The 25,027-nt window shown below is 37.5% G+C and overlaps 1 protein-coding gene across 2 annotated transcripts; it reads left to right on the top strand.

Annotated features, from left to right (window-relative positions):
• The first annotated feature begins 279 nt into the window (after window positions 1-279).
• On the top strand, window positions 280-19,642 carry LOC103148437 (voltage-dependent calcium channel gamma-1 subunit). Of its 2 annotated transcripts, XM_007567218.2 has the most exons (5): window positions 280-412; window positions 5,325-5,864; window positions 13,795-13,869; window positions 17,322-17,468; window positions 17,569-19,642. In XM_007567218.2, exons 2-5 carry the CDS (start codon window positions 5,627-5,629, stop codon window positions 17,799-17,801), a joined length of 693 nt encoding a protein of 230 aa, XP_007567280.1. In that variant the 5' UTR covers window positions 280-412; window positions 5,325-5,626; the 3' UTR covers window positions 17,802-19,642. The 2 variants fall into 2 exon arrangements, with proteins under 2 accessions (XP_007567280.1, XP_016534708.1); XM_016679222.1 differs by lacking the exon at window positions 280-412 and having other exon boundaries at window positions 5,282-5,864.
• The last annotated feature ends 5,385 nt before the right edge of the window (window positions 19,643-25,027 follow it).

Raw genomic sequence — 25,027 nt, 5'->3', positions numbered from 1 at the left:
TATATATATATATATATATATATATATATATATATATTTATATGTGAAAATTCTGTTGTAAATTTACTTGTTCATCTATTTATTTTCCTAACAGTATTTGACCGATTTGCCTCAGATAACAACTGAAATTTAGAAAACCCGAGAAGAAGAAGGAGAAAACGAATGGACTGGTAAGCTGAGCTAATCAGCCTTAATGAATGCAGCCGTGCATCATGACTCATTTCAATCATTTAGATTTACGGCTCGGCTCCGGGCCACGCATGATTAGTCCATCGGACGAGGTCGTCTCCCTCGGAAGAAATGCGAAGCACCCAAACCTTCCCTGAGGACTCAAACTGCCAACTCTCAGCTGTCAGGCGATAGCGTCAGTGTGATGGAGGGTCAAAGGGGCAAACCAGTCGATGTCCTTCAGGTCAGGTGTTGCTGCTCTTTTTAAAAGTCCCTCAGTCACTTTATCCAGATTGGTTACCACAACCGCTGTGATGATTAAAACTGCTTCCAGTCGTGATTTCTCTCTCAAATTTCAGTCAGAGATCAGAATCCCAGTTGCTAAAGTCTTTACTTCAGGGACAGATAAATGTTTAATGAATTTTCCATCTTTAATCAGCTTTAGATTTTTAACATCAATTCCTGTGTTTACTGGCAGCTTCTAAAGTAAATCCGATTTTTTGTTTCGTTTGTGTCTTTAGCTCTGTTAATTATGAGCAATCATGTCTTAGTTTGATTATTAATTTAATTCTTATTTTCTTTAATCTTTAGCCCATGTTGATTTTTCTCATAATTAAATAGCCATCATTTTTGAGAAATGCACAGCTTACTGCACAGAAAACGGTGAAAATAACTACTGTCTCCAAGTGATTTTTGAGACTGAATGGTTTATGAGTATCTATACCATTTATTATTGTTAAATATTTGACTTTGAGTGGGACCTCTGCTTGTGCAAAAGGAAAGTAGTAAACAGCTGCTCTGAAGAGACTCAAGGTGAGCTGATTTCCTACAGGAGGGCTATGAAAAGGGTGGAAACATTATTTGTAATATCCCTTTACTGCAAGTTGAATTTCTCTTTTAGATATTTTATGTTGAGTATTTCACAAAGCTAAGGTGAATAAAGCTGATTTACTGGCGTGCGTTCTTTCAAAAGGTTAATAAAAATCCCTCGATTTGAACACACCAAAAGGTACAGACAGTTTCATAAAAATTCTACAAAAAAAAAAAAAAAATATTGACAGCAAATACAAAAATCCTACGGGTGTTTATGTATCTTTTATGAATCTCGCTGAAGTTATTTAAATGATTCAGAAACACGGCCTTTTTTTTTTTCAAACTCTTCCTCTGCTTTGTGAAACATTGTTTTAAAAAAGTGAAATAGAATGGACTTAAGTAGTTTTTACTGGGAAAGATTTTTGATTGAAATCTACAAAAAAAATTATTTTTGAAAGATAGAAGGTAGGAAACCATTTCAAATGTATGTTTGTTTTAAAGCTTGTATTCTATGTGCATATTAGGGTTATGTTGTACACATAATAACCTTAGTTTTTTCATACATCTTAACCCTTTTGCGTGCGAGGACTGAGGCAAATGATTTAACTGTTAAGTATATGCCCCCTTCTCCCCCGCACTTGATCACCTGTCCTCCAAAACACCTCAGACTACAACCTCAGCCCAAAGCGCTGATTAATGGGAACTGAGTCCAGGGTTACCGTATCCAGAAAGAGCAGAAGCAGTCTAGAATGTGAAAAACAATAGTCGGGGTCAAAATCCAGGCAAAGGTCAAAAACTGTATAAAAAAAAAACAAAAAAAAAAACGGAAGGCAAATGCAACGGTTGGAGGATAGGCGGGGTCGACGAACAGCTTCATAGCTGGGACTGATGACAACAGATGATCTCACACTGAACCCGAGGGCGCGAGGCAAATAAATAGAAACCTGGCAGGTGGAGGTAATCAGTGAGATCAGATCCACATGAGGGAAAGTGGAGGAAGCAGACAGGGAGAGTGAATGACGAGCCAGGAGAAACGACATGAGCAAGAAAACAGACCAGTCGATTCATCACACGTCCAGAGTAATCCACACATCAAATCAATACAAACAAAAAAAAGCCAAGCAAAATAGGTTGAAATCTGTTGTTTCTTAGAAGTGTTGGTTAAAAACAACTGCTGCTGTCCCAATTGATAATTTATGAAACGGTTTTCCTTCACCAAGGTTCACACAAAGCATAATTACATCTAAGCATGCTCACTGCGCAAGGCTCCACTGATGAAGAAAGACAACCTGAAGCTTGCCAGATAATATTAGGAGAAGCCAAAGAAATAATTGATGCAATGAGGGACTAAAAAAGTATGAAGAAACCACTTTTGAGATCACGAGAAGTCAGGATGAATGGAGAAATGGACCAGGATATTCACGATGAGAGGTTGATAAAATTAGAGTGAATTTCTCAGTAAAGTAGTGATTGCAAACATATGGCCAAGAAAACTCTCTGTTATAAATCTGCTAAGATGAGCTTGGATGGACTTTTTTCATCCTTCAACTTGAACCAAATTTAAAATCTATTGAAAAAACTGAAGGTCAAAGTGCATCAGGAGAGGCTCCCATAACTGTCAAGATTTAAAGGGAGTTTAAAGTTGTCATCACCAACAAAGGCTTTTCAAAGTCATGTTTAGCTTACTGAGCTTTCCACCTTAACACACAGAACAATTTAAGGACTAAATTGTTTTCTTTGTTTGTGTTGTGCACGTCAATTGTTACCTAAAACTGATTCAAATAATTTAAGGACTTTAGAAGAAATAAAGTTGGTTCATGGAAACCTTTTCATCATCATCACTGGCCAAACCGGTTCAGTATTCCTCTAATTCCGCTGTCATCATCTAACATGCAAACTGTAGTCCGTAGGGTCAGGAATGTAACTCTCGGGAGTTTAGCCGTTTCTGTGAGCATGGCATGATCCGACCTCTGGGTGACCTTGCTGGAGTCTTCCACTGGGAGGACTGGCAGCCTTGTTGGATGTTTTTTCCCAGTTGTGAATAATCTTTCTCACTGCAGAATTATGAACTCCAAATTACTGGAAAATGACCTTATATCCTTTCCCAGATTTATGAGCATGAACAGTTGCTCCTCCAAGAATACAGCTGATGGTATCATGCAACTGCAACAATATAAATGACTAGGATACTGATTCTGAGTGGATTGGTGAGGAGTAGGGTTGGGACGGTTGTCAAAATTCACAGTCTAGTTCTCAGTTTGTCACATTTTTTTCTACTAGAACTCCAGAAATACAAAATACATTAGCAACAGATAATCAGTCAAATACAGCTTTTGCAATATCAGCCATTTCCAAGGACATGTCAAAAAGTAACTTATCAAACCAGTGTGGCATTTTAACATTGTACGTGCTCCACAGACTGAGGTTGGTTCTGATCTTTGGGTAATAAATAGTGAGACAGTGATGATTTCAAAATATTTTTTATTCGCTTGGCCAAAATGTAAATGATTTGTTCAAATCTGAATCTGAATGAAAAGAGTTAGTTTAAGGCTAAAATTCAAATTGTTCTGTCAACTTTCAGACTTTTTTTTTTGAAGAATCAGACAAGTTCAGAGGCTGTATTTAGAGAACAAGTTTAGCTACTAAACTTGAGTCTTTAAATATTATATTGTGACTCATAGTGATATCCTGCATCCTTTTTTATAACTTCAGGTTGTATATTTTTATCTATGAATCATCCCATGCACTACCTCAATGACTAATTAAAGGGTAGAGGAGTGTGATATAGCATTTTTTGGTATTGATGCGATACCCAGCCAATACAGGGCCCGTATCGCCGATGTCAATAGTGATACCGATACTTTTTAAGTTTGATATATCATTAACTTCTGACCTTTTGGCATTTTTGTAGTTTTTCCTTTTAATTATTTTGTAGGACAGCATTTGCAGCTGTCGACAAAATACTTTAATAGGGTTAATATATTAACATAATATGTGTGCATTTTTCTGAACTAAGGCACAAAAAAATTATCATTTGGAAGCAAATCAAAATAAAATCAATACAAAGTGAAACTACATCTCAAGAAGGAATCTGAAACTTAAGTATTGCTCTTACAATGCTGACATCAATCCGATATCAAAACTGACTCTGTATCGATATTTTGAATCGATCCGCCCACCTCCGTTGAAGGCTTCATGTTTGCTCTCTTAAAGATACTAGAAGTAGGAGCTACTTAAACTTGTGTCAGTTACTCCTTTCTGCCAATGTTGTTTTCAATATGTGAACACAGTCACAGAGTAAACAAAATCTGAATTTGCAGTTTACCTCTTTTATTTTACCGTGCTGCAGAAGGAGCAGTAAAAACCCCAGTAAAGGTTGAGCGACTGCCTGGTCACCAAGGCAACCGAGGGTACAGTAGCCCCCGATGGCATAAGAAAGGTGTAATTTACTCCAGCGGTCAACAGCCTCTGTAACAAAGCAGCTGGTGGATCATGTACCTCAGTGTTGGACTGCTGCTCTCTGACACGTCTTTGAATTACTGCTGCGAGGTTTCCATTGAGCAACAGAGTCATATTACTCATTGACTAATGATCCAATAACTGATAACCGCTTAATGGTTAAAAGGTTATTTGATCGGCAGAACCTCACTGTGACTTTTTTTTTAAAAGAAGTTGTACAAGCAAAAGCTGTTCGGCATGAGGTTTTCCTTAATATTAGGATCCAGTAAAATAACAGGCTACAATACAATGTGATATTTGTATTAGTACAATTTCTGAATCAAAAGAAGCTTGTTACATGTTGGTGTTTCTTTATTTCTTGAACCTCATGGTGAGTTTTTGTTTTAAAGGAGCTTTTGATTTGCTGTAGAAGTCTAGAGGACAGAGCTGATTTACTGCGGACACAGAGTTTTCTTCAAAAGTTAATATCAATTTCAAAGTACTGCCTTTGCATATGGGAAGTGTTCCTGTCTTCAGTCACAGCTCATCATAGACACAAACAGTTTCTTCTTATAAATATAGTATAAAGAGACAAATCCATACAAAGACATCACAGAGCTTTGACTCAACAATATCATATGGCATTTAAACAAGCAAAAGAGAGACTATTTGATACCCTCCTAAAGGTACTTCTTCAAAATTCAGCTTGCATTATTATAAATAAAAGTGTTATGCTAATACTCTTTTAATGGCACTTTGCTAATCTCAACACAGTGATACTGTAATAGGATAAGCGCAGAGCCTGACTCAATGGTCATTTATAGCATACAACACCCTGAGAAACACACCCATTCCCCAGCATGGCAGACAGTCTGGTCATCAACTTCTCTGATCTACCCCAACAGCTGACTTTGTGAACCGTCTGTAGAGCGGCGGCTCACAGTGTGAGGGGAAAGAGGGACATGAAAGTAGGACAGAGGAGTCTGGCCCCCTTCCCTTCGAACCAGAAGCACAGATTTGCAGTAGCGAGAGAGAAGACATTCGTCCTGGGTGGAGAGAGGGAAAGGACAACGACGTTTTTTCCCTGAGACTTACCGCGGCCCACCGAGGGGAAGAAGTCTCAGAGTTTCAGATCAGAATATCGAGTCTTACGTACTTTTTGTTGTTGTTGTTGTTAACTGACTAGAAGTTGCACCAACTGGGAAACATGCACAAGCGCACCAAGATAAAGATCGCCATCTTCGTGCTGGTGGTGGGCATGGCGTGCATGTTCACGGCGGTGGTAACGGACCACTGGGCAGTGCTGAGCCCACCGGTGGTGAGGTTCAATGAGACCTGCGAGGCGGCACACTTTGGCCTTTGGAGGCTGTGCAAGAAGCACATCTACATCACCGAGCAGAACTACGAGAAAGGGCATGGCTGCGGACCAATCAGCCTGCCTGGAGGTAAGACAAAAACAAAATTCTGGCAAAACACTTTCTAACTCATCAGTAAAGTCAAAACAAATCGTAAAAGTTTAGGTTTTTGAATGTGGCAAACAATTTAGCCCCACAAAGCGCAGCTATAGCTTTTTGCACCACAGCCTCTCCTGTTAAGCTTGAAGCTAAGAATAGAGGGTCTAACAGAGGAAGTCACGTGACTGTGAGAAATCCCCGTTGAGGTACTCAATCAGGAGTGTCCAAACTTTTGAGATACTTTTTGAGATATTGAAAGTAGTATCTCTCTTTTTTTTCTTTTTTTTTTTTTATAAAAATGCATAAATAATTCTATTGTAGAAACAAAGTAAAGACACAGTATCTCAGGGTGTTTTCACACCTGATGGTTTGGTAGACTTCGATTGAAGACCAAAATGGTGACATTTGTTACATTTTCAACCAATGCAGTTCGCTTTCAATTGCACTGTGTCAAATGATTCCTTTGAAAAACCTGTTCCCCTCCTCGCCTGTGTTGGCGCTACAACAAGAACCAGAGGGGAAAAAACACAAAAACCTCAGAAGAAGACATGAGCTAAACTTCCTTCTTTACAAAGTGTAAACAAACATGGAGTGGCGTCAGATTTTAGCGGTTGTAGGATTTCCCTTTTGTGTTTGGAAAAAGACCGAACCATTTCTCCCTCTAGTGAGATGTTATTTCTTCGTTTTTTCACATTTTCCACGAGTCACGTTGTTGGTGAGAATGCATGTATATGGCATTACCCAGAATGCCATGCGCTATAATCGACTGCATCCACGTATGCATTCGAACCGCGCCACAGTTCAGAGGTAAATAAGACCCCGACACTTGATGTGAAGTTTGAGGACCACCAATAGGTTTTACAACAGGTTTTTTTTACGGGAAAATAGTCGTTCACTGTGCTTTAGATGTGCAAAGCGCTTATATTAGTATTTATATGATAAATATTAATTTAAAAGTATTTAATATGCATGTTGAGCTCTCCAGACGGTGGTGATAGGTGGCACAAATTTTGGATTCTGGAGTTAAAATCTGCAAAAGTTGCATCTAATTAGGATAACATTTATTCACAGTAAAAACAAATTAATATGATCATAATGCTGTGCAATAGTCTGGTTCAGCTATGAATAGCTACTAATAATTGCTGAAGGTAATTAGTAGTAAAACTAGTAATATGGATCAAAATCAACTTCTTGGACACATCATTTATGTTGCTGTTTAATTTGGTTAAAGTGAAAAAAATAGTTTGCTACAAGAAAACAGCTTCAAATTGTCACTAACTTTCTATAATATGAGTGGATTTTTTTTCTACATTGCTATGAAAAAGTGTTAACCCCCCCTTGAAGATTTCTTCTGTTTCTTTCTCCTTGTTACACTGTGATTTTTCAGGTCATCAAACATAATAATATTAGACAAAGTTGCTGATTTTATTTACTGAGGATCGAGAGTCATCCAAACCAAACCAACATGACTTTCCATTAAAAACAAAAAAGTGCAATAGGCCAAATACTTTCTCCAAAGCCTTGTATTACATTATTATATTAACTGACAGTATCACTCGTAGCTGACATGCTTCTTACTACTGTTTTTGTGGTTAAAAGAACAACAACAAAAAACAGCATCTACTAATTATTTCAGGGTTTTTTCTTTTCTTTTTTGAAGGAGGGTTTAGGTTTTGTGGCTCAGGACTAATTATATTTATCAGAACCGAAAACAAAATGGCTCTCTGGGTTGAAGAGGGCGCTGACGTCTGGGCTCTGCAAACAACAGGAGTGTGAAGACTTAATCAGACTGCTGCAGGTACCAGCCAGAGAAACTAAAGTTCATAAGCTACGGAGTGTAAAGAGACCACCAAAAAACACTACATTTCACAACAGCTAAACAGTTTATTCCCACAGTGATTGCCACAAAACCTGCTGAGAATAGTTTATGAAACAGAAACACTTACAGACATCTAATGGTGAAAAGTTATGAACTGCGTACAAAAGAATTATGTTCCATTGTAATGAAAGTGGTGAAAATGACGTGTTGTTTTTTTTAAGTCTGTCATTGTTAAAGGGACATGGAAAAGGAAATTGTTTGTTTTTTAATACTATAATCGGTAGTGAAATTCGTGGGTTGCTTTTTAGATCGCTACCAAACAGCTAATGAGTCTAGAAAATGTTTGAATTTTGTGCAGCTTTAACCTAAATGAAACTATTTAATACCTCGTAACCGTCATGAGGGAAGTGAAGGGTTTAAAGATAACAAAAAGGTGCTCATACAATTAGATGTTCCTAAAATTGCTCGTATTTATATGTACAATGCAGCGTGCCCTCCCCCCGAATGTCAACCATTATATGAGCAGCACTTATCACACTGTATGTCAGGCAGCTGTTAAACGTTTTTTTTGTTGTTTTTTTGTCAGCTTTTCACAACATGACCATAGACACCTTTCTAAATCCCTTCTACTCACAAAGTTAAGCTAATTCTTGACTGACGGCGGCGATTGGGATGCCTGCACTCTGTTTGCACCGCAGGTCTCTTTCAGGAACAGCTGAAATGCCCGAGGCGCGGCTTGCTGGTGCAGACGTGCCGGATTTTCTCAATAATTTGACCCACCCGGGCACATGTTAAGCTCTCCAGACGACGGCGACAGGTGGCACATATTTTGGATTCCAGAGTTTTTATCTGCAAAAGTTGCGTGTAATTAGGATAATATTTATTCACAGTAAAAACAAATGAATGTGATCATCTTAATGCTGTGCAACAATAGTCTAGGTTAGCTATGAATAACTGTTAATAAATGCTGAAAGTAATTAGCAATAAAACTAGTAATCTGGATCAAAATGACCAAACAACGTCTCTCCAGCATAAAAAAGTTAAACAGAAAGAATTCAACCGGCTAATAACTTAATTAATAAGCTTACTAAGTCAGTAACATTTAAGTAAAATATGAAATAATGAGGAAATAAACTACTAAAAGTAAAACGGAAAGAATATACATGTAAAAATAGAGCCAGAAAAACGATGAAATGACGAAAAACTGGAAATGAGGTTAAATTTGTTTTCAACTGATTCAGATTAGTTAAACCAGATTATTACATGGATTCCTCCCACAGATACGCAAAATATGCAAGAATGAGCACGAAAGAACCTGTAGAAAGATATATAATATCTTTCTATATTATATAATATGGTGTACATATTCACACACCATATAATATGGTGTACATATTCACACCACCATTACGTGGTGTGAATATGTACTCTCAAAGACCAAGGTTTGTGTTGATCGGTTTTGTTGGTGAGACCAAATTAGCTCCAAGCTAAATTTGTTCAAACAAGCAGTTCACAAAGCAAACCAGAGGTGAAGAAAAACACTTTGAAAAAGTAATGTTTCTTAAACTAATTTACTGAATTTGAATTGAAATCAATAACCTTTGAGAGAATTGATTTTTAATCTATTGATCAGTCACTCTAAATACTAAAGTATTTTTGGTATAACCAATATGGCTGACTAAAGTGGCATCTAGTATTTTTTTTTTCTGTTTTGAAAATCACTTTTAAGTTCAAAGCACCGTAACTAATAATGTTGATTATTTATGAGTGGCAGCGGTTCGCTATGGTTGACCGTGGCATTTAATTAATTTTGCTAAAATAATTGTGTAAATAAATAACAAACCAAACAATCTCTCTCAAATTAGGCTAATTATTCTCCAAAGGAAATTCTCAAATCTTTCCAGACAGCATGGATTTCCCAGCTGGCAGGATTTGCTGAGGGAAGTCATTGATAATTTTGGATACATGCCTGCAGACAGTTGTCAACATCTGATGAAAAAGCATTTGGCAAGGAGATCCACAAGTGGAAAGTGTGGGTTGCCCTGTTTTTAGCAGAATGCTGACAAGTAGATGGTGACTTATTTCTGTTGTTAATGGCTTTCTTCAATCCAAGGACAGAAAACTTTATTCTGATTATCGTCTTTAGTTTAATCGCTATTCACAGACGCTACTGGTTATAAATAGGCAACGATGGTTATTCCGTTCAGCTCTCAAACCTTTTCTGCTTGAAAAACTTTCAGGCCAGGACTTTGGCCGTTTCCATGGCCACGGTGCTGCAACAGGGCCAATACAATAACTATCTGAGAGGTTCCAGAAATAGGAAGCGTGCGATTTATTTTATATTGCACGCAGTGAAGCACTGCTGTTAGCTACAAAAATAAGGCATGTAAATACTCAGCTGTGCTGGGGCAGAGCCATGGGGGTCAAGTGTTCATGCACAAGCCTGTGGATTCCCTGAGTGACAGGGCCTCATGGCAGAGTCTGGCATAACTCTAAGACCCGCAGCACCATCAAACCCTTCCCTCAAGACCTGACTACAGCACCACGTCTCCTTGCAGGACTCAAATTACTTCGGACTGCACCGGGACAGGCGGTATACTCCAAAACAGATTGGGGATCAATCCTACCAAGTTTACAACCAACCCATCAAACAGGCGGACAGAATGTCTGCAACGTCTTTACACTTTATCTGGCGTCCAGAGTTTTCGACTTTGTAAAATCGACTAAATTTGGATTATCTTAAGACTTTGGCTGTGGTTAGTGGCCCTAACATTTCCTCTTCTGACAAAGGGAATCGATGGCACACATCAAAAAAAGACAGGGAAGCAACATGACGGCGTGCGGAGACGCTAAAACCGGCGTTCTCACCTGATTCTTGGAAACATGACAGACTGCCCTATTTAGAACAAGAAAGGCGTTACACAACATGTCAGCACAGCCAGCAAGACAAGGGCCAATAATAGAGAAAACACAGTGTCAGAGTGTCACTGAGGGGCCCGAAACATTTTCACAGATAATTACAGTGTTAAAGTTTTTGAAATTTGTTTGTCTTCATATTTGCTATAGTTTATTGAAAAAGTGTAAAATGAGAACAAAAAAAAAAAAAGCTTGGGAAAGGTAATGACTTCCTGTTATGGTGGCAGGAAATAGGGGGGAAACTGGCATGTGACCGCCCCACCCATGTGGGCCCCACTGGGATTTTGTGAAGATTAAATGTGTACTAAGTGGTTCTGGGATCAAGATAGGCGTGTTGTATAAATACAAATCGCATTGGTAAAAACAGTCGGGCGCCCCACCTAGGTCATTACTCAGTCTTTAATGGGTGGTTCAGAAAATCAGTGGAAATTGCCAATACATGGTACCCACCTTTAACTTTGAATTGTCCCATAAACCACTCAGGGTAAACTCAACACACCGGACGCAATAGTGACAGCAATGACAAAAGTACAACATTTTTCAACTTTCTTGTGTTGTATTGTTAAATGGCTAGGGCACATAGCTTTAAAATTAGGAGTAAATACCATTGTCTTTGTGCTGTCAAATGATTTAAAAAAAATAATCAAAAATAATCACGATTAATCACAATTAGTGCTGCGATTAATCACAATTAATCACTATGCTTAACTTTGTAAGCTTGACATATAAATATGCAAGTTTTCAGAAAATGTTTCAGAAAATTTTCTGTTTTCTCAAATCAAATGGTCTGAAGAGTCTCAATTTTCCAGGTTTTCATTTTCAGAAGAATTTAAAAGAAGTTATTTTGTTTTAAAGGTTAATTTAGAAATGTCAACTACAGAGTGCTTGTATTTTAGGTATTGGAAGCTGGATAAAAGCTTCCATTGGGTTTTTTCCACTTGCTTTTGCAACTCTGCATTGTAATAAGTAATGCCGAGCCCAGTACAATCGCTTGTCCTCCTTCAGCCAAAGAGGCCGACAAATTTCCTGTGAGTGAAATTCCAAACTCGTACACACAGACAGCTAGAGACACAACACAGGAAAGTTGAAAAATGTTCCTACTTTTGTCGCTGCTGTCACTGTCGTGTCCAGTGTGTCGAGTGGCATTTCGGTCAAAATAGGTAATCTGATCATGTAATATTAATGCGTTAAACTTTTCAGATAAATCTTGTGTGGTAATGTTGACAGTTTGGTGCTAGAGCATCTGCCCTTTGTCCTCTGAACAAAAAGTGCCCTTCTGAAATCCCTCTTTTTTGCTTACAATCTGGTCTGTGCCCAAATTAAATCAAACAGTACTAAGGTAGCCCCCTTCTTTAATACTTTACCATCTTTTCTCCCAAAATATCTGTGTACACCACTGGCTGGATTTAACTTTCTTGTCTGTTCACCCACCATAACCTACAAAAAAAATAATAAGAATAGCAGCTTTGATTGCCTTTTCATGACAGGAAAATAAAAACTATTTTCTGAGATTTGGAGGCTGTTACCAAGCCTTTCATTTCTCCGTCAGCTTTGACTCAGAGGTACAACTCATTGACAAGCCTCTATTTCACCTCTTATGTGCCGTCAACAGTGAAAACAGTGGGGCTTGTTGCTTGGTAACCATCTTTCGATCTTCCTTCTCTTTATGGCCAGTCCCTGTTCTCATTCATAAAAACATCTTTATTTATATGCGGGCCCACACAGTGTGGTACATGACAGTGAAAGCTGGGGTTGGGAAGCCTTAGAAAGATCATTTTCCCTCTGCAAATAAGATAATTTGTGTTGTTTCAGATTTATGAACATTTTCATAACATGGAAAATTAAGTACTTGCTATATTGCTTTGTTTTTTTTGCACATTTCCACACAACAGTGTTTATTTCTTACTAATTGAGGGCTGATTTTTTTTTTTTACACTGACTTAGATTAATCCTTTACCGTGATATCTCAAGCAGTTTTTTTATTAATTATTTTTTTATATTTGATGCTTTCTGTCTTAAGCTCATATAGCATGTACAGTTCCAGGATGTGTGATAAACGGCCTTGGCTCTCATCATATACTTCTAAAGTGAGCGATAAAAGTAAAACGTGTTCTAGATTTGACATTAATTCCAGACTACTCCTAAACTGGATTCAACATTTTGTCGACGTGGCTCAACATCAAAGAATCTTTCCTCTACCAAATCACTCCATGGGCGCACTGAGCAACTCCATTTTTACTCAAGCAAATCCCAAAGCTTTAGCACATCATCTGCAGGAAAAAAAACAGAACCGTGATTTGTGCTGCAACCGCAGTTGCAGCACAAAGCCGAGCGTTTTATGAATGGGAACCGGTTTTTACCGTCGATGTTATCCGGAGGGTGTCAGTTTTAAGATGCTTTTAGAGCGTAAATGTGACAGAGCTGAGACGGTGTGAAGTGTGCTAAGAGAGGCCAGACGTTCACAAGGTGCTCAGCAGTAGGGTTTCCCGTAATGGTGTGAAAAGAAGCGGGGCAAGACTTAAATGGGAGTGTGAAAAGGTTCAGTGGTTCAGCTGAGGAAGAAAGAAGGTGAAGTATCTAAGACAAAGCAACAGTCCAGTAGAAACTGCTGTAACAATGTTTTTTTTTTTTTTTATTTTAGTCAAACACAGAATGTTTTATTTTCATTCAGGTGCAGAAATTCTTAAAACCCATTTAGCATAGATTCCAATGTATTTATGCTGTTGGGGACAACTTGCAAATAAACCTGTACATCATCTGCATAAAAACAAAACTGGAGGTTGTGTTTGGCGCTCACCTGTGCAGTGAGAACATCATGGGCCCGAGGATCGAGCCCTGAGGCACACCCGACGTCAGAGAGACAGTTCAGGATGAGAAGTCGTTAATCGTCACATTGAATGTCCTTTCTGATGCGTGAAACATTTTAACTTTCCCAGCTGCAGGATGAAAACTTACATTGATTTTGATTATTTATTATTTTTGTTTCAATTTATGACATATAGACATTTAGTTTTATCCTAAAAGGCATAGCAATTAAGACTTGTATCTTAATTACTTTTGATTTCTGTGTAAATTGGGCAGCTTCACACTAATACTTTAGATTTAACATCTCCTTTAAATATTTTTAAAGCCATTTCGCTTGCAGGGCTTGACACTGAAATCTGTTCCCCCCCCCTATTTTCACAGATGAAAACTGCACTTACTTCCGGCACTTCAATCCAGGACAAGATGCAGAGATTTTTGAATACAAAACACAAAAAGGTACGTTGTTCTCCAATTGTTCTCTGCTTGAAGGTCATTTCACTCCATCTTGTCCAAACACTGAAGCACAAAAAAAACAGATTTGTTTGGTGAATATATTCCATCTTGTGTGACATAGGTCATCAAAATGGTCCAACCAAAAACACAGTTTTTGTTCCACAGTTAAAAATGTGCACCACTTAAACAGTCGTGTGTGTGTGTGTGTGCGCACACGTGGACATGCACACACACATATATACAGCTCAACAAATGAGAATATTGTTGAAAGGCTAATTTATTTCTGCAATTCGGCTCAAAAAGCGAAACTCGTTTATTAATTGGATTCACTGAACACACGCTGTGATATATTTAAAATTTTGATGACTGCTGCTTACAGCTAATGGAAGCTAAAAATTTAGTGAGCAGAAAATTAGGAGATTACATCAGACATGTAGAAAAATGATTTTCCACAGACACGTCAGCCAGTTACAAGAAAAGTACATCATTTATCAAATACATTCTTTAACGCAATAATAATCCTTGTCATGATAAATTCCAGTTAATTTTGTTAAAAAATAAACTGTATTGTCAAGATTGTAATTTTTACTACATTCTCCACTGTTTGTTCAATGAAAGCATCAATAATTGTCAATACATTTGAAAATATGTTTGCAGTGTCATGATACAAATCACGCTTCATCATGTGTCTGCTGTTCTAAAGATGCGTGCTACCAATGGTATTTCTATAACTGCTGTGACACACAGTCACAGTCATAGTTACCTTAAAATGTAGTAATGAATCACTCTTTATCGTTGCCACAGTAGTAGCACAAGTCTCTTTCTAAATTCCCACCAGACTTGTGGCCTTTTTCTCTTATCATGACATCAGATATGTAGCGTGCAACAATAGTTAGCCTTCTCTAGTGTTCGCATAAGTCTCAAATGATCTGATTCACTGACTTCCTGCATGGCCAGTGACTCTAGGTCAGTGCTTTTCAATCCTCAGGAACCACTGTCCTGTCATGCAGTCATTTGAATCAGGTGTTTCTGGAACGGCGATACGTCTGCAATATACCAGGCAGCGGAAATGCGAAACTTTGCTCTACGTGGACGGCCATGTCTTCATAAGCTTATAGTTGTGCTATAATCTTTTCCAATTTACAAAGGATGAATTGAACAATGCTGAGTGAGAATGTCAAATCTTACGATATTACTTCATCACCTAAATCTGCTTTAAGCTTTTCCAGAAATGATATTTCTGCTGTCTCTTTGTCTTTGTGAACTGGTTCACCAATTATCTTTAACAGACCTCTGAGGCTTTCACAGAGCCGCCGAGGTTATACAATCAATTACACACAAACTGACTTTACAATTTAAGGTAACTTCTGAAGGTGGTTTCACTTGATGTAACTGAGGGGTATCAGTTTTGGAGACTGATTGGATATGCAGTCTGCAAAGAAAATCTGTATAGGAGGGCTATATATATAAAAGGACAAAGCAATAAACTAAGACATAAAAATAAAATAAACATTGGATTTTGTAGAAACTGTGAACACTGACTTTTTTTTACTGTGTGTATTTGTTGAGTGTAAGTTTATTTTCTTCCTCTCATACTCACAGACAGAAACACTTTCAAAAAATGTAGTCAAGCAGCAGGTACTATTATTTTTATTTAACGGATTTGCACTGAAACATGCAGGAAGTTAGAAAAGGAGTAGTTTAAAGCTATATTTTCAGCAGCCATTTTGGGAGAACATTTTGGAAGTCTGGCATTTAAATAGTTCTCATTAATAATTAATAATTTTCATAAGAGCTTCTTTGGTAAGTCACATGCTCCAGTCTTCCTTGGACTAGAAACTAAGTTAACTGTGGTATGCCTATGTCACACTTTTATAAAACACTTTTTATAAATATAAATTTCACATAAAATACAAATGAAGTTGCACGCCAGAGCTCTGCAGAGATGCACTAATGGCCTCAAAGCTCAGAATGCTCAAGGTGTGGCGGCCGTCCTCTCCTGCCAGCACAAGATGAAGGTTCTCGGCTCCCAAAGGAGTGCTTCACCCCCCAATGGCATGGTAGCAGGCAAACAGGCGGCAGATCAAACGCTCCGGATCATAACCAGCACTGCAAAATACAAACCAGCTGCTGTTTCCATTGCACACATGGAATCTGCGAACATAAAAGTAAAGCAAATTTATATTGGTACATTTGAGAACATCAAGATTATTGCCTTTGAAAGTTAGTGAAAGTCTCTGTGTTGCTCTTTTTACTCAAAAAACAATCCATGAAAAGACAATTGAGATAAAATAAATAATTCTGCTAAAATGTTCCAACTGTTGCCAGTGAGGCATCTTCTTCTGAAATAAGATTAAATAAATGACACAATCTATCATGACAAAGTTTACGTTCATGTGAAATAAAAGACAATCTCGTGCCATAGATAGATAGATAGTCAGTCTTAAGCTAGCTAACTAGTTAGCTTTCCTTTCTTCCTTGCTAGAAAGAAAAGTGAGCCAGTTAGCTAGCTAACTGGAGTCAGGCTGCGTTCAGCCTTATCTTGAAGTAACCCAATTCCGATTTTTTTGATGTAATGCGACCTGTATTTGACCTTTTCATGACAGTCTGAACACAGGTCGGATTTTTTTTTCGAATGCTACCACGGCCACTTTTATATCCGATACATATTCGATTCAAATTTGACCCAAAGTCCAGGTCGCATTCATCCAACCGGATCGTCGTTGATACGCCGTTACTCCCAAGCGGGAAGAAAAACAACAACCATGACGGACAATAACATGGACTAAGTTGTTAATATGCTGGCTCCGGTCGGACAACAACTTCAAAATCGTAAGATATACGCCACCGTTTGCATCCATGTTTACTTATGCAAACACTGAGCACTAAATTTTTATGGCGGTTGGCAAAACCATATATATATTATGTCTATGGGCAAAACGCTGAACACGCGCTCTCTGCCGTCTACTGCGCATGCGGGACACTTTCAGGTCGTCTACACTCCAGTTCACACTGGAGAACAATTATACAGGTCGCATATATTTGGAAGTGTGAACGACCAAGGCAAAAACTAAAAACTAAAAAATAAAAAATCCAATTTAAAAAAAACAACATCGTAATTGTCACTTCGGGCTGCAGTGTGAACGTAGCCTTAGAGAGAGAAACGTGTGCTAGCTTCAAGCTTTCTTATTCAGATCTGACCAATATTTAAAAAACAAACATGTTCAAACAAAGTCCAAACACCTAGAAACTAGATTTATATATAGGTTTTACAATCAGATAACCTCAGTGTTGTTAGGTAGCTATAGGGTTGTTGGACATCAGTATGTTTTCTACATACTAGGGATTCTCTTGATGCCTTTTTCTCTTATGAGCTTCTGAAGCTGTTTGTTTATATTTTAACTCCCTCTCCCCCGCCTCCTGCTTTTTTAAAATTTATTTATTTTTCCTTCCAGAGTACAACATTTCCGCCGCAGCCATCTCCATTTTCAGCCTGGCCTTTATGATCCTCGGATCTCTGTGTCTGCTCGGGTCGTGCACTGGTAAAGGCAAAGGAAGGGACTACCTTCTCAAACCCGCCGGAATGTTCTTTGCGTTCGCAGGTCGGTTCCGTTCACCTTCTCCAGCAGCGTTCACAGTCCACACACACCTAAAGTTTTACGCAGACCATCACGCTCACACCCTACGCCTCTCTGTCTTCAGGCATCTGCGCTTTCATCTCGCTGGAGGTGATGCGTCAGTCGGTGAAACGCATGATCGAGAGCAAGGAAACTATTTGGATCACGTACTACTACGCCTGGTCCTTCGCCTGTGCCTGCTCTGGCTTCGTCCTCCTCTTCCTGGCCGGCATCGCACTCCTCGTCCTCTCCATGCCTCAGATGCCTCGGAACCCCTGGGAGACTTGCATGGACGCCGAGCCGGAGCAAGTAGAGTGATGCAGGCCAACCGAACGCAGCGGTGAATCTCTTTCTTGCGGTTTTCCAGTAAAAAAAAAAAAAGAAACATGTTGTTGGTGTTTGCGCATCATAGTCGTCTCTTCGAACAGCAGTTGAATGAGGCCTTTTGTGAGAAGGCTAATGTGTTTTCATGACCCTTATGCACGTCCGGAGTGAACACAACCGGAAACACAATTCACATGCTGTTTTTTTGTGTACAGCTCATCATTTACCGACATCCTGTTTGTTTGTTTTGATCAATTATACCCATGAATCATTCTTGATGTGTCCATGGTCTTACACCCATATATGTACCTTTTTTTTTTACAAAAACGGCCCTAAGGATTTTTCTAGAACAAGTCTGACGTCACAGTAATTTCAGCTTCAGCGCCACATAATATACACCTTTACAGGAAAGGTTATGTACTTTTAATGGCGTCGCCATTAAAATGCTCACCGACAATGTCAAATAGGCATCTCAAGGATTATTCAAAGAAGCTTTACAGATAAGAGAATGGAGGGGAAAAAAGCTGACTCTAAGAAGAAGTTTTCGTGTGTGTCTGTGTGTGTGTGTGTGTGTGTGTGTCAGACTGAATGCTAAACACTCCCACAGTCTGCAGCACCAACCATGTTGGAAAAGGTTCAGCTTTAGCAGGTGCACTTGCGCATACATACCAGGCCTTTTACTGATCCACGACCCTGACAAAATGAAGAAAGTTTTATTTATACCAAACACGATTAACCTTCTTAGCATTCAAATCTACAGTAATTATATTTATGTAATGTGTGCTGGTCTGTTTTTTGTGGAAAAAAAAAAAAACAGCAGATTATTTATACCCTAGAAGATCAGGATATGCAGAAAAAGAAGTGCTGCAAGTGACACTTTGTCCTTTAAAGGGATACTTTGGATGTTTTGAAGTGAAGTAAACAAATCGTCAGAGTTGTGATAAGCAAGCAGTTTGTTAGTCGTACAAACAGTTTAGTTCGAACTACCTTAGCGTTGTTTTAAAGTGCTACAAACCCACTAAAATAGTGCAACCTTCACTGCTCAGAGGGGTTCTTTACTTTCCTAGAAACTCAGTAACCTTACTTCAGATAACCCAAACTATCCCTTTAATTAGTCATCTTCCAGCCTGTTTTCCAAGAAGAAATTGTTCCGACTTTAATATCAATGCAGATTATTCTGTGTTGTTGCCTTTCAATGTAAGATTTAGTAAAAGGCGTGGGTGGAGGTGAGGGGGGGAGAAAAAGAAACTGGTTTATTTTGTTTTTTATGAACACAAAACTTTCTGACATTCAAGAAATGTAACCAGAAACTTGTACAGACAATGTGGATGATGTGACTGAGAAAGCCTCTGCATTCGTTTTGACTTTGCTCGACTTCACACTGGAAATGCTTGGGGATCACATGCGTAAAGGTGACCAGTGTGAATGTTAACTTAACCTTTTATACAGAACTCCGGTGTAACGTCAGAAACTGACTGCATCGTTCTGTCAGAGCTGCAACAACCAGAATCTCAACCTTGCTCAGGGCAAAAAATGTAGTTATTTTCAGTAAGATCTACTTCAGCTTGATTTGTTGCTCTCTTAATCTTTGCTTAGAAATGAACGGTATGCAGCTGTAGGAATGTGTTTGGATGAAATCATTCATTTATATTAGTTCTCTAAATTGTTGCTGCTGTGTTATGAAATAAAATGGTCACATTTCAGGGTAAATGTTACCATAATGTGATGCGTTTCTTTTTCTCTATACAGCATGCAGTTGAATAAGCTTTGGAATGGCGTCGATTCTGTATTTCTTACTCGTTACAAATTTCTAAGGAAATAAAATAAATAAAAAAATTGACACATTTTGTATCACTTTGTACGGATGCGAGTTCTTTCAGACCCATATTTGCTGCTGCATGTCTAAGAGTCATCGGATGTTTCAGATCAGGATGTTTCAGGGTTTTTCTAAAAAGCCAAAAAAAAAGAAGAAAATCAAGAAAACTGTCGAATTTGCATTTTTTGCTTCAAATTATCATAATTAAGGAAAACGAGGAAGAAACACAAAATTGTGTATTCAGTCTTCGAGATGCAGCTTCTTCTTGGATCTGCGGTTTCCAACCTTCTGAATCACAGCGCCCGTCCACTCAGCTCCTTCAGACTAGCCAGTAGCAATTAGCAAACACTTGTTGAAGCTGCACATCTACTGAGCTCATTATCTGAACTACCTTTCCCTGCAATGCTGGTAAAAACATTGTTAAAGGGTTAATAGAGGAGCTCTTTCTGAAGGCAGAGTTTCAGAAAGAACAGGAGTTTTTAAAGAGACAGGGGCCCAATTTCAAGGCATGTAATTACAATGTGAAATGTCTTTCAAGTCATATCCTCCTTACTACCAGTAGTTCATTTTTGTCCTCTGTAGAATATCTCCCACCCCCTGCATTCTACTGAATGAATTCATTTTGGTATCTGTAGGGGACATTTAGGGCTTTTCAATGATGCCACATGTGAAGGGGTGGGACTTTTGTATGTACCTTTTTCTAATTCATAAAAATGGCGTTCAGCAGTAATAACACATTTTATGGGACAAGACAAAGTAAGTGCATAAGACCTTTTATTACCTTACAAAGACTGTGGGACTTAATAAAAATGGTGATTGGACAATATTTTGTTTCCTGGTAGGAGGATATTTGATACATACAGCACTTTTATAACTGTGAAGGCAACAGTTACTTGATTGTGCTACAAAATAACACCATGTGCCTGGAAAACGCATTATACCGCCCCTTTAAGAAATGAGTTGGCCAACTGTAAGCAGGAATGTGTTTTTTAAAGATCTTGAGTCCTGGTTTAGATTATAAATTCAGTAGAAAAGTTATTTGCACTATTTTACTTTTGTTTGAACACTTATGGCAAAGCCAGACTACTGCTGGATGTACACTTTGTGAGATTTTCAGTCTCCCAAACAGCTTTATGTCTCGCACAACTCGAGCACAAAGATGCCTTTATGTCGCCTCGTTCCGCACAGGCAGAGTGAGAAGAAGGAAAAAAAAAAAGAGAAAACTCGAGCAGTTTCAATAAAAACACTTTAATAGAGAAACAATTAAAAAAAGAAAAGAAAACCTTTAAAACACAGCCTAAATCAGTTCTCATAACAACCACCAGTTGAAATGAATATTCATTACTTTGAACCCACGAGGGAGAAACCGATGGGGACTGGAAAGCAGGGAGGAACAGGTGCGCCATTGATTCACTGCAGCGGGAGGAGAACAGAGGAGGGTCAACGGATAACAGGAGGAGACGGCGCTTATAGGAGGCTGAACACAGTGCTCTCTACTGGCCGGGCAAAAGGTTGCTCCCTTACCTTTTCTCTCTGTCTTTTTTTGTTTTTTGCTTTTTTTTTTTATTGTGAGCCACTCACAAACTTTACAGCTGGTTTCACATCTAGGACATACCATGAAATGTGGTGTAATGTTGGGAGCTTTCAAATCCAACTCAGATTACTTCATCATATTAACGAGGTACACACAGAGCAAAGAATTGAAATATTAGAAACCAGGAAACAAAAAAAAAATTGCTAACAAAATCCCTTTAAAATGTCTTTGGCTCAATCTCTTCTGTCTTAATAAATAGAACTGTAGCTAAATAAAAAAAAAGCAGTGAAATATTAGTATTGCACAACTTTAGAGATTAGCCAACGACTTCAAAACAAAAGAGATAAAAAAAATAAAAATAAAAAAAACGGACTCCCCGCACGATCCCCAGGGAGCAACCTCAGCTTTAGCCCTTCAAACTGCAGGAGGAGGAAGAAAAAGGAAGGGGGGGAACATATACGACCATTCAATTTTTTTTGATCGACACATTAGTAAAAGTAACAGTTTTATGTATAATGTCACAAGTTATTTGTACACGTCAAATAAAAATACCAGAAATTTAACTCTGCAGGTTGAAAACAAAAAAACGTGTTTTTTTTTTCTTTACCGTTTTTCATCCAGAAATCATTACAAACCGATAGAAACGGGGGATCAAAACCCAACAAGGTCATCGCAACATGCAATAAAAGCAGCAAAAAAACAAAAACAGATTAAACATTGAAGAATGAATCCAGGTGTTGATTGTTGTACAGCTGTGGTGAGAAAACATGACAGGACGAATCCAGCAAGGTGGACTTAAAAATACATATTGTACAGTAAATTAGGTCGTCTTAAAAAGGCGCAACAGAAATTCCCCTCTGCTAAACAAGCCGGACAGCTTCTTAAAAAAACACAGAAAAAAACAAAAACAAAAAGGAAAAGTAAAACCTACAAAGTTACAAGGTGATGCAACTACTGTTTCTAGATTTTCTCTTTATTTTTTGTGAATTTGCATAATTAAAAAGGGCGTACCTCTTCATTGATCAGCTTCTACAAAATCGAGGCGCTCCCAAAGTTCTCATTTGTAAATACATACAAAATGTATATTTACAAGTACGTCTTTATCTGCTAAATTTAAAAAAAAAAGGAAAGAAAAGATCAGGATCGTGTCATTTAAAATGTCAAAACTTGAAAAGGAAAGGCTACGGAGCTCAACATTTAAAACATCTTCGTTTCTGGCTGTAAGGCTTTTTTTTTTTAAAGAGAAAGGAAAAACATCAGAGACTAACTGCAACAATATAAAGCCACGATTACCAATGAAGAGATTTGTTAAATTTATCAGTTTGCAGGAAAACCAGCAACTCGAATTCAAACTAAACTTGAAGATTCGGTTTTCAAGAGCGAGCAGGAAGAAAGAGCAAAGTAATTTTCAGAAGAGCATCGATCAGCTGCTGGAGCAGTGATATACAAATCTGATTAAATCAAAGAAGTGGGCCATCTGTTTTTTTATGTTTTTTTTTATGTAAATCATGACTTCCATAACATCATTCCTGTTCAATTATGCAGATCTTAAAAAAAAACATACCAACAGTCAAAGGTTTTTGAACAAACTATCCACCTCCCTCTCTCTTTTTAGGAGGGGAGGTCAAGAAAAAATACATTTTTGTATTGCAGAGAAATAAAACTCAAGCTTGGAAAGCATACGTCTTCCTCAAAATAACAGAATCCTCTAATAGAACAAAAACTTAAAATGACCTTCTGGAAACTACAGGAAAAAAATCTGCTAAACGAAGCTGCTCTCGTTTCTCAGGGTCACGTTTGGTAAAATAAAAAATAAATTAGTTTTTGGATGGAAATTTTTAAGCAAATGCAAAAGTTAAAAACTGGACTCCTCAATTAGGCAGTTCCTGATATTAAAGTAATGGACATTTTAAAGACGTTTTGGTTTAAAAATGCCAAGATGTTCCATTAAACTGCTCTTAAAGCATAAAGTCATTTTAATAATTTCCCTACCATGGCAGATAGTTCAACTCATTAAGCAGGTAATATCAATGTATTCACAGCAGGGGAAAAACAAGTATGAAATGGTGGACAAAAAAACATTTTTATGCCTGTAAGAATCAATACATTACTGCTTTTCTGTTAAAAATATAAATAATTAGATCATATTGTATATTTCTGCGTTGAATTTAATGATGCACTAAAACCACTGCATACCGGCTCACGAGTGTTTTAAGTATTGCCTAAATATTTTACAGCAATAATTTTGCTTTTAAAAAAATCAAAAGCCGACATTAATTTCAGAAATGTTTTGTTCATAAAACTTGTAGCCAAAAAAATCCTCAGCCAGTGAAACTACTAGCTTAAGTTTAGCTAGCATCTTAACTGCTAGCTAAAATAGTGAAACTTTAGCTAGAAATGAAACTGCTAGCTGAAGTTTTAGCTAGCAGTGTTGTGTTTATTTAATATTCGTTGTGAAAGAAACAAAGATAAAATATGTAAACAGAAGTTTTATGATTTCTGAAGAAGCTGTATTTTTACATTTTTTTAAACTGAAGCAATGAATAAAATTGAGTCACATTTGTAAAATGTTAATAAAATCATCTACTTTTCCATAACCAAAAAGATGAAATGCTACCGATTTTCTTCATGCCTTTAAGACCACCCCAAATCCAAATATTAAAAAAATAATGTATAACATTTCAAACTGTGGTTAATGGGTGCGGCAGTGTCTTCGTTTTTTGTTGTTGTTTTTGTTTGTTTTTTGGATGCGATATTTTCCGATTTTGTTTTCCATGGGTATACTCCTAAAGTATTTTTTTGTTGTTCAAAAACATCTGACTGGAAGTAATAATCCCACGATACACATTTTAACAACTCTCAGTTCACTTACACAGACCATCAGATTATTCCAAACCACGTAACACAAAATCCAAATTGGAAGTTGAGCAAAAGCAGGGAAACGATTTTACATTTAAAAGATTATCTTAAAAAGGAAAAAAATAAATAAAATAAATCGAAGCAGAGCAGTTCATGTTGTCGCCTAAAGAAACGTGTTGCGGTTGAAGCTGACAGAGGAATGAAAGCTGTCCTGACGTCTGCACACTGTACTTCCCCCGGTGAGATCTTGGCGAAAAGTTTTTTTTTTTTGTTTGTTTTTTTTCTATAAATAATCACATTTATCACTAAATCACCAGATTAAGTTAATGATGACTAAGAACTGAAAAGAAAAAAGAACTGAAAACAAAACAACCGAAAAAAAAACCCTCATAATGCAAATACTAATATGATTTTTTTTTTTTTTTTTTTTGTGGAATACAGTTCAGTCTTTTATTTTCTTTTTCTGTACAGATTAGAGGAAAAATGTATCTACTTCTATACACTGTTCCTTTCGGTTTCACTCAGTCGACCACTTAGCTTTCATGCAATACAACAAACTGCAGTGGTGTGAACTGTCAGTGTTGACTTTAAAACCAAATGGTTGTTAAAAAATAAAAAATAAAAAAAAAAACAGGAGTTAGAAAAAAGGAAGAACTAAAAATGTATTTAAAGAGACCAACTAAAGCAGGAAAACTAAGCAGATAGCTAAATGGTCAAATAAGTCGGGGGTTTTTATTTTTATTGATCTTTCGTTTTATTTTATTTTTTTGTATTTTTGTTTTCTAAGCATTACGTACATGTACAAGTGTAGATAATATAAGTATATATTCATATATACATAATGAGTATGTATATATATACCAGTAATGCATTTGCTATATATATACTGACTTTCTTCACAGATATGTCAGGAGAGAAAAGAACCAGAAGTTAAAATAAAAGAGAAAAGAAACAAAAAAGAAAAATCTAAAATCTACTATTACAAACAATTCTTTAAAATGCACTTTCCAC

The sequence above is a fragment of the Poecilia formosa genome, unplaced genomic scaffold (genome assembly GCF_000485575.1).
Source record: "Poecilia formosa unplaced genomic scaffold, Poecilia_formosa-5.1.2 Scaffold205, whole genome shotgun sequence".
Taxonomy (NCBI): domain Eukaryota; kingdom Metazoa; phylum Chordata; class Actinopteri; order Cyprinodontiformes; family Poeciliidae; genus Poecilia; species Poecilia formosa.
Note: the sequence above shows the minus strand (reverse complement) of the source record. Positions and strands in the feature narration are given on the sequence as shown.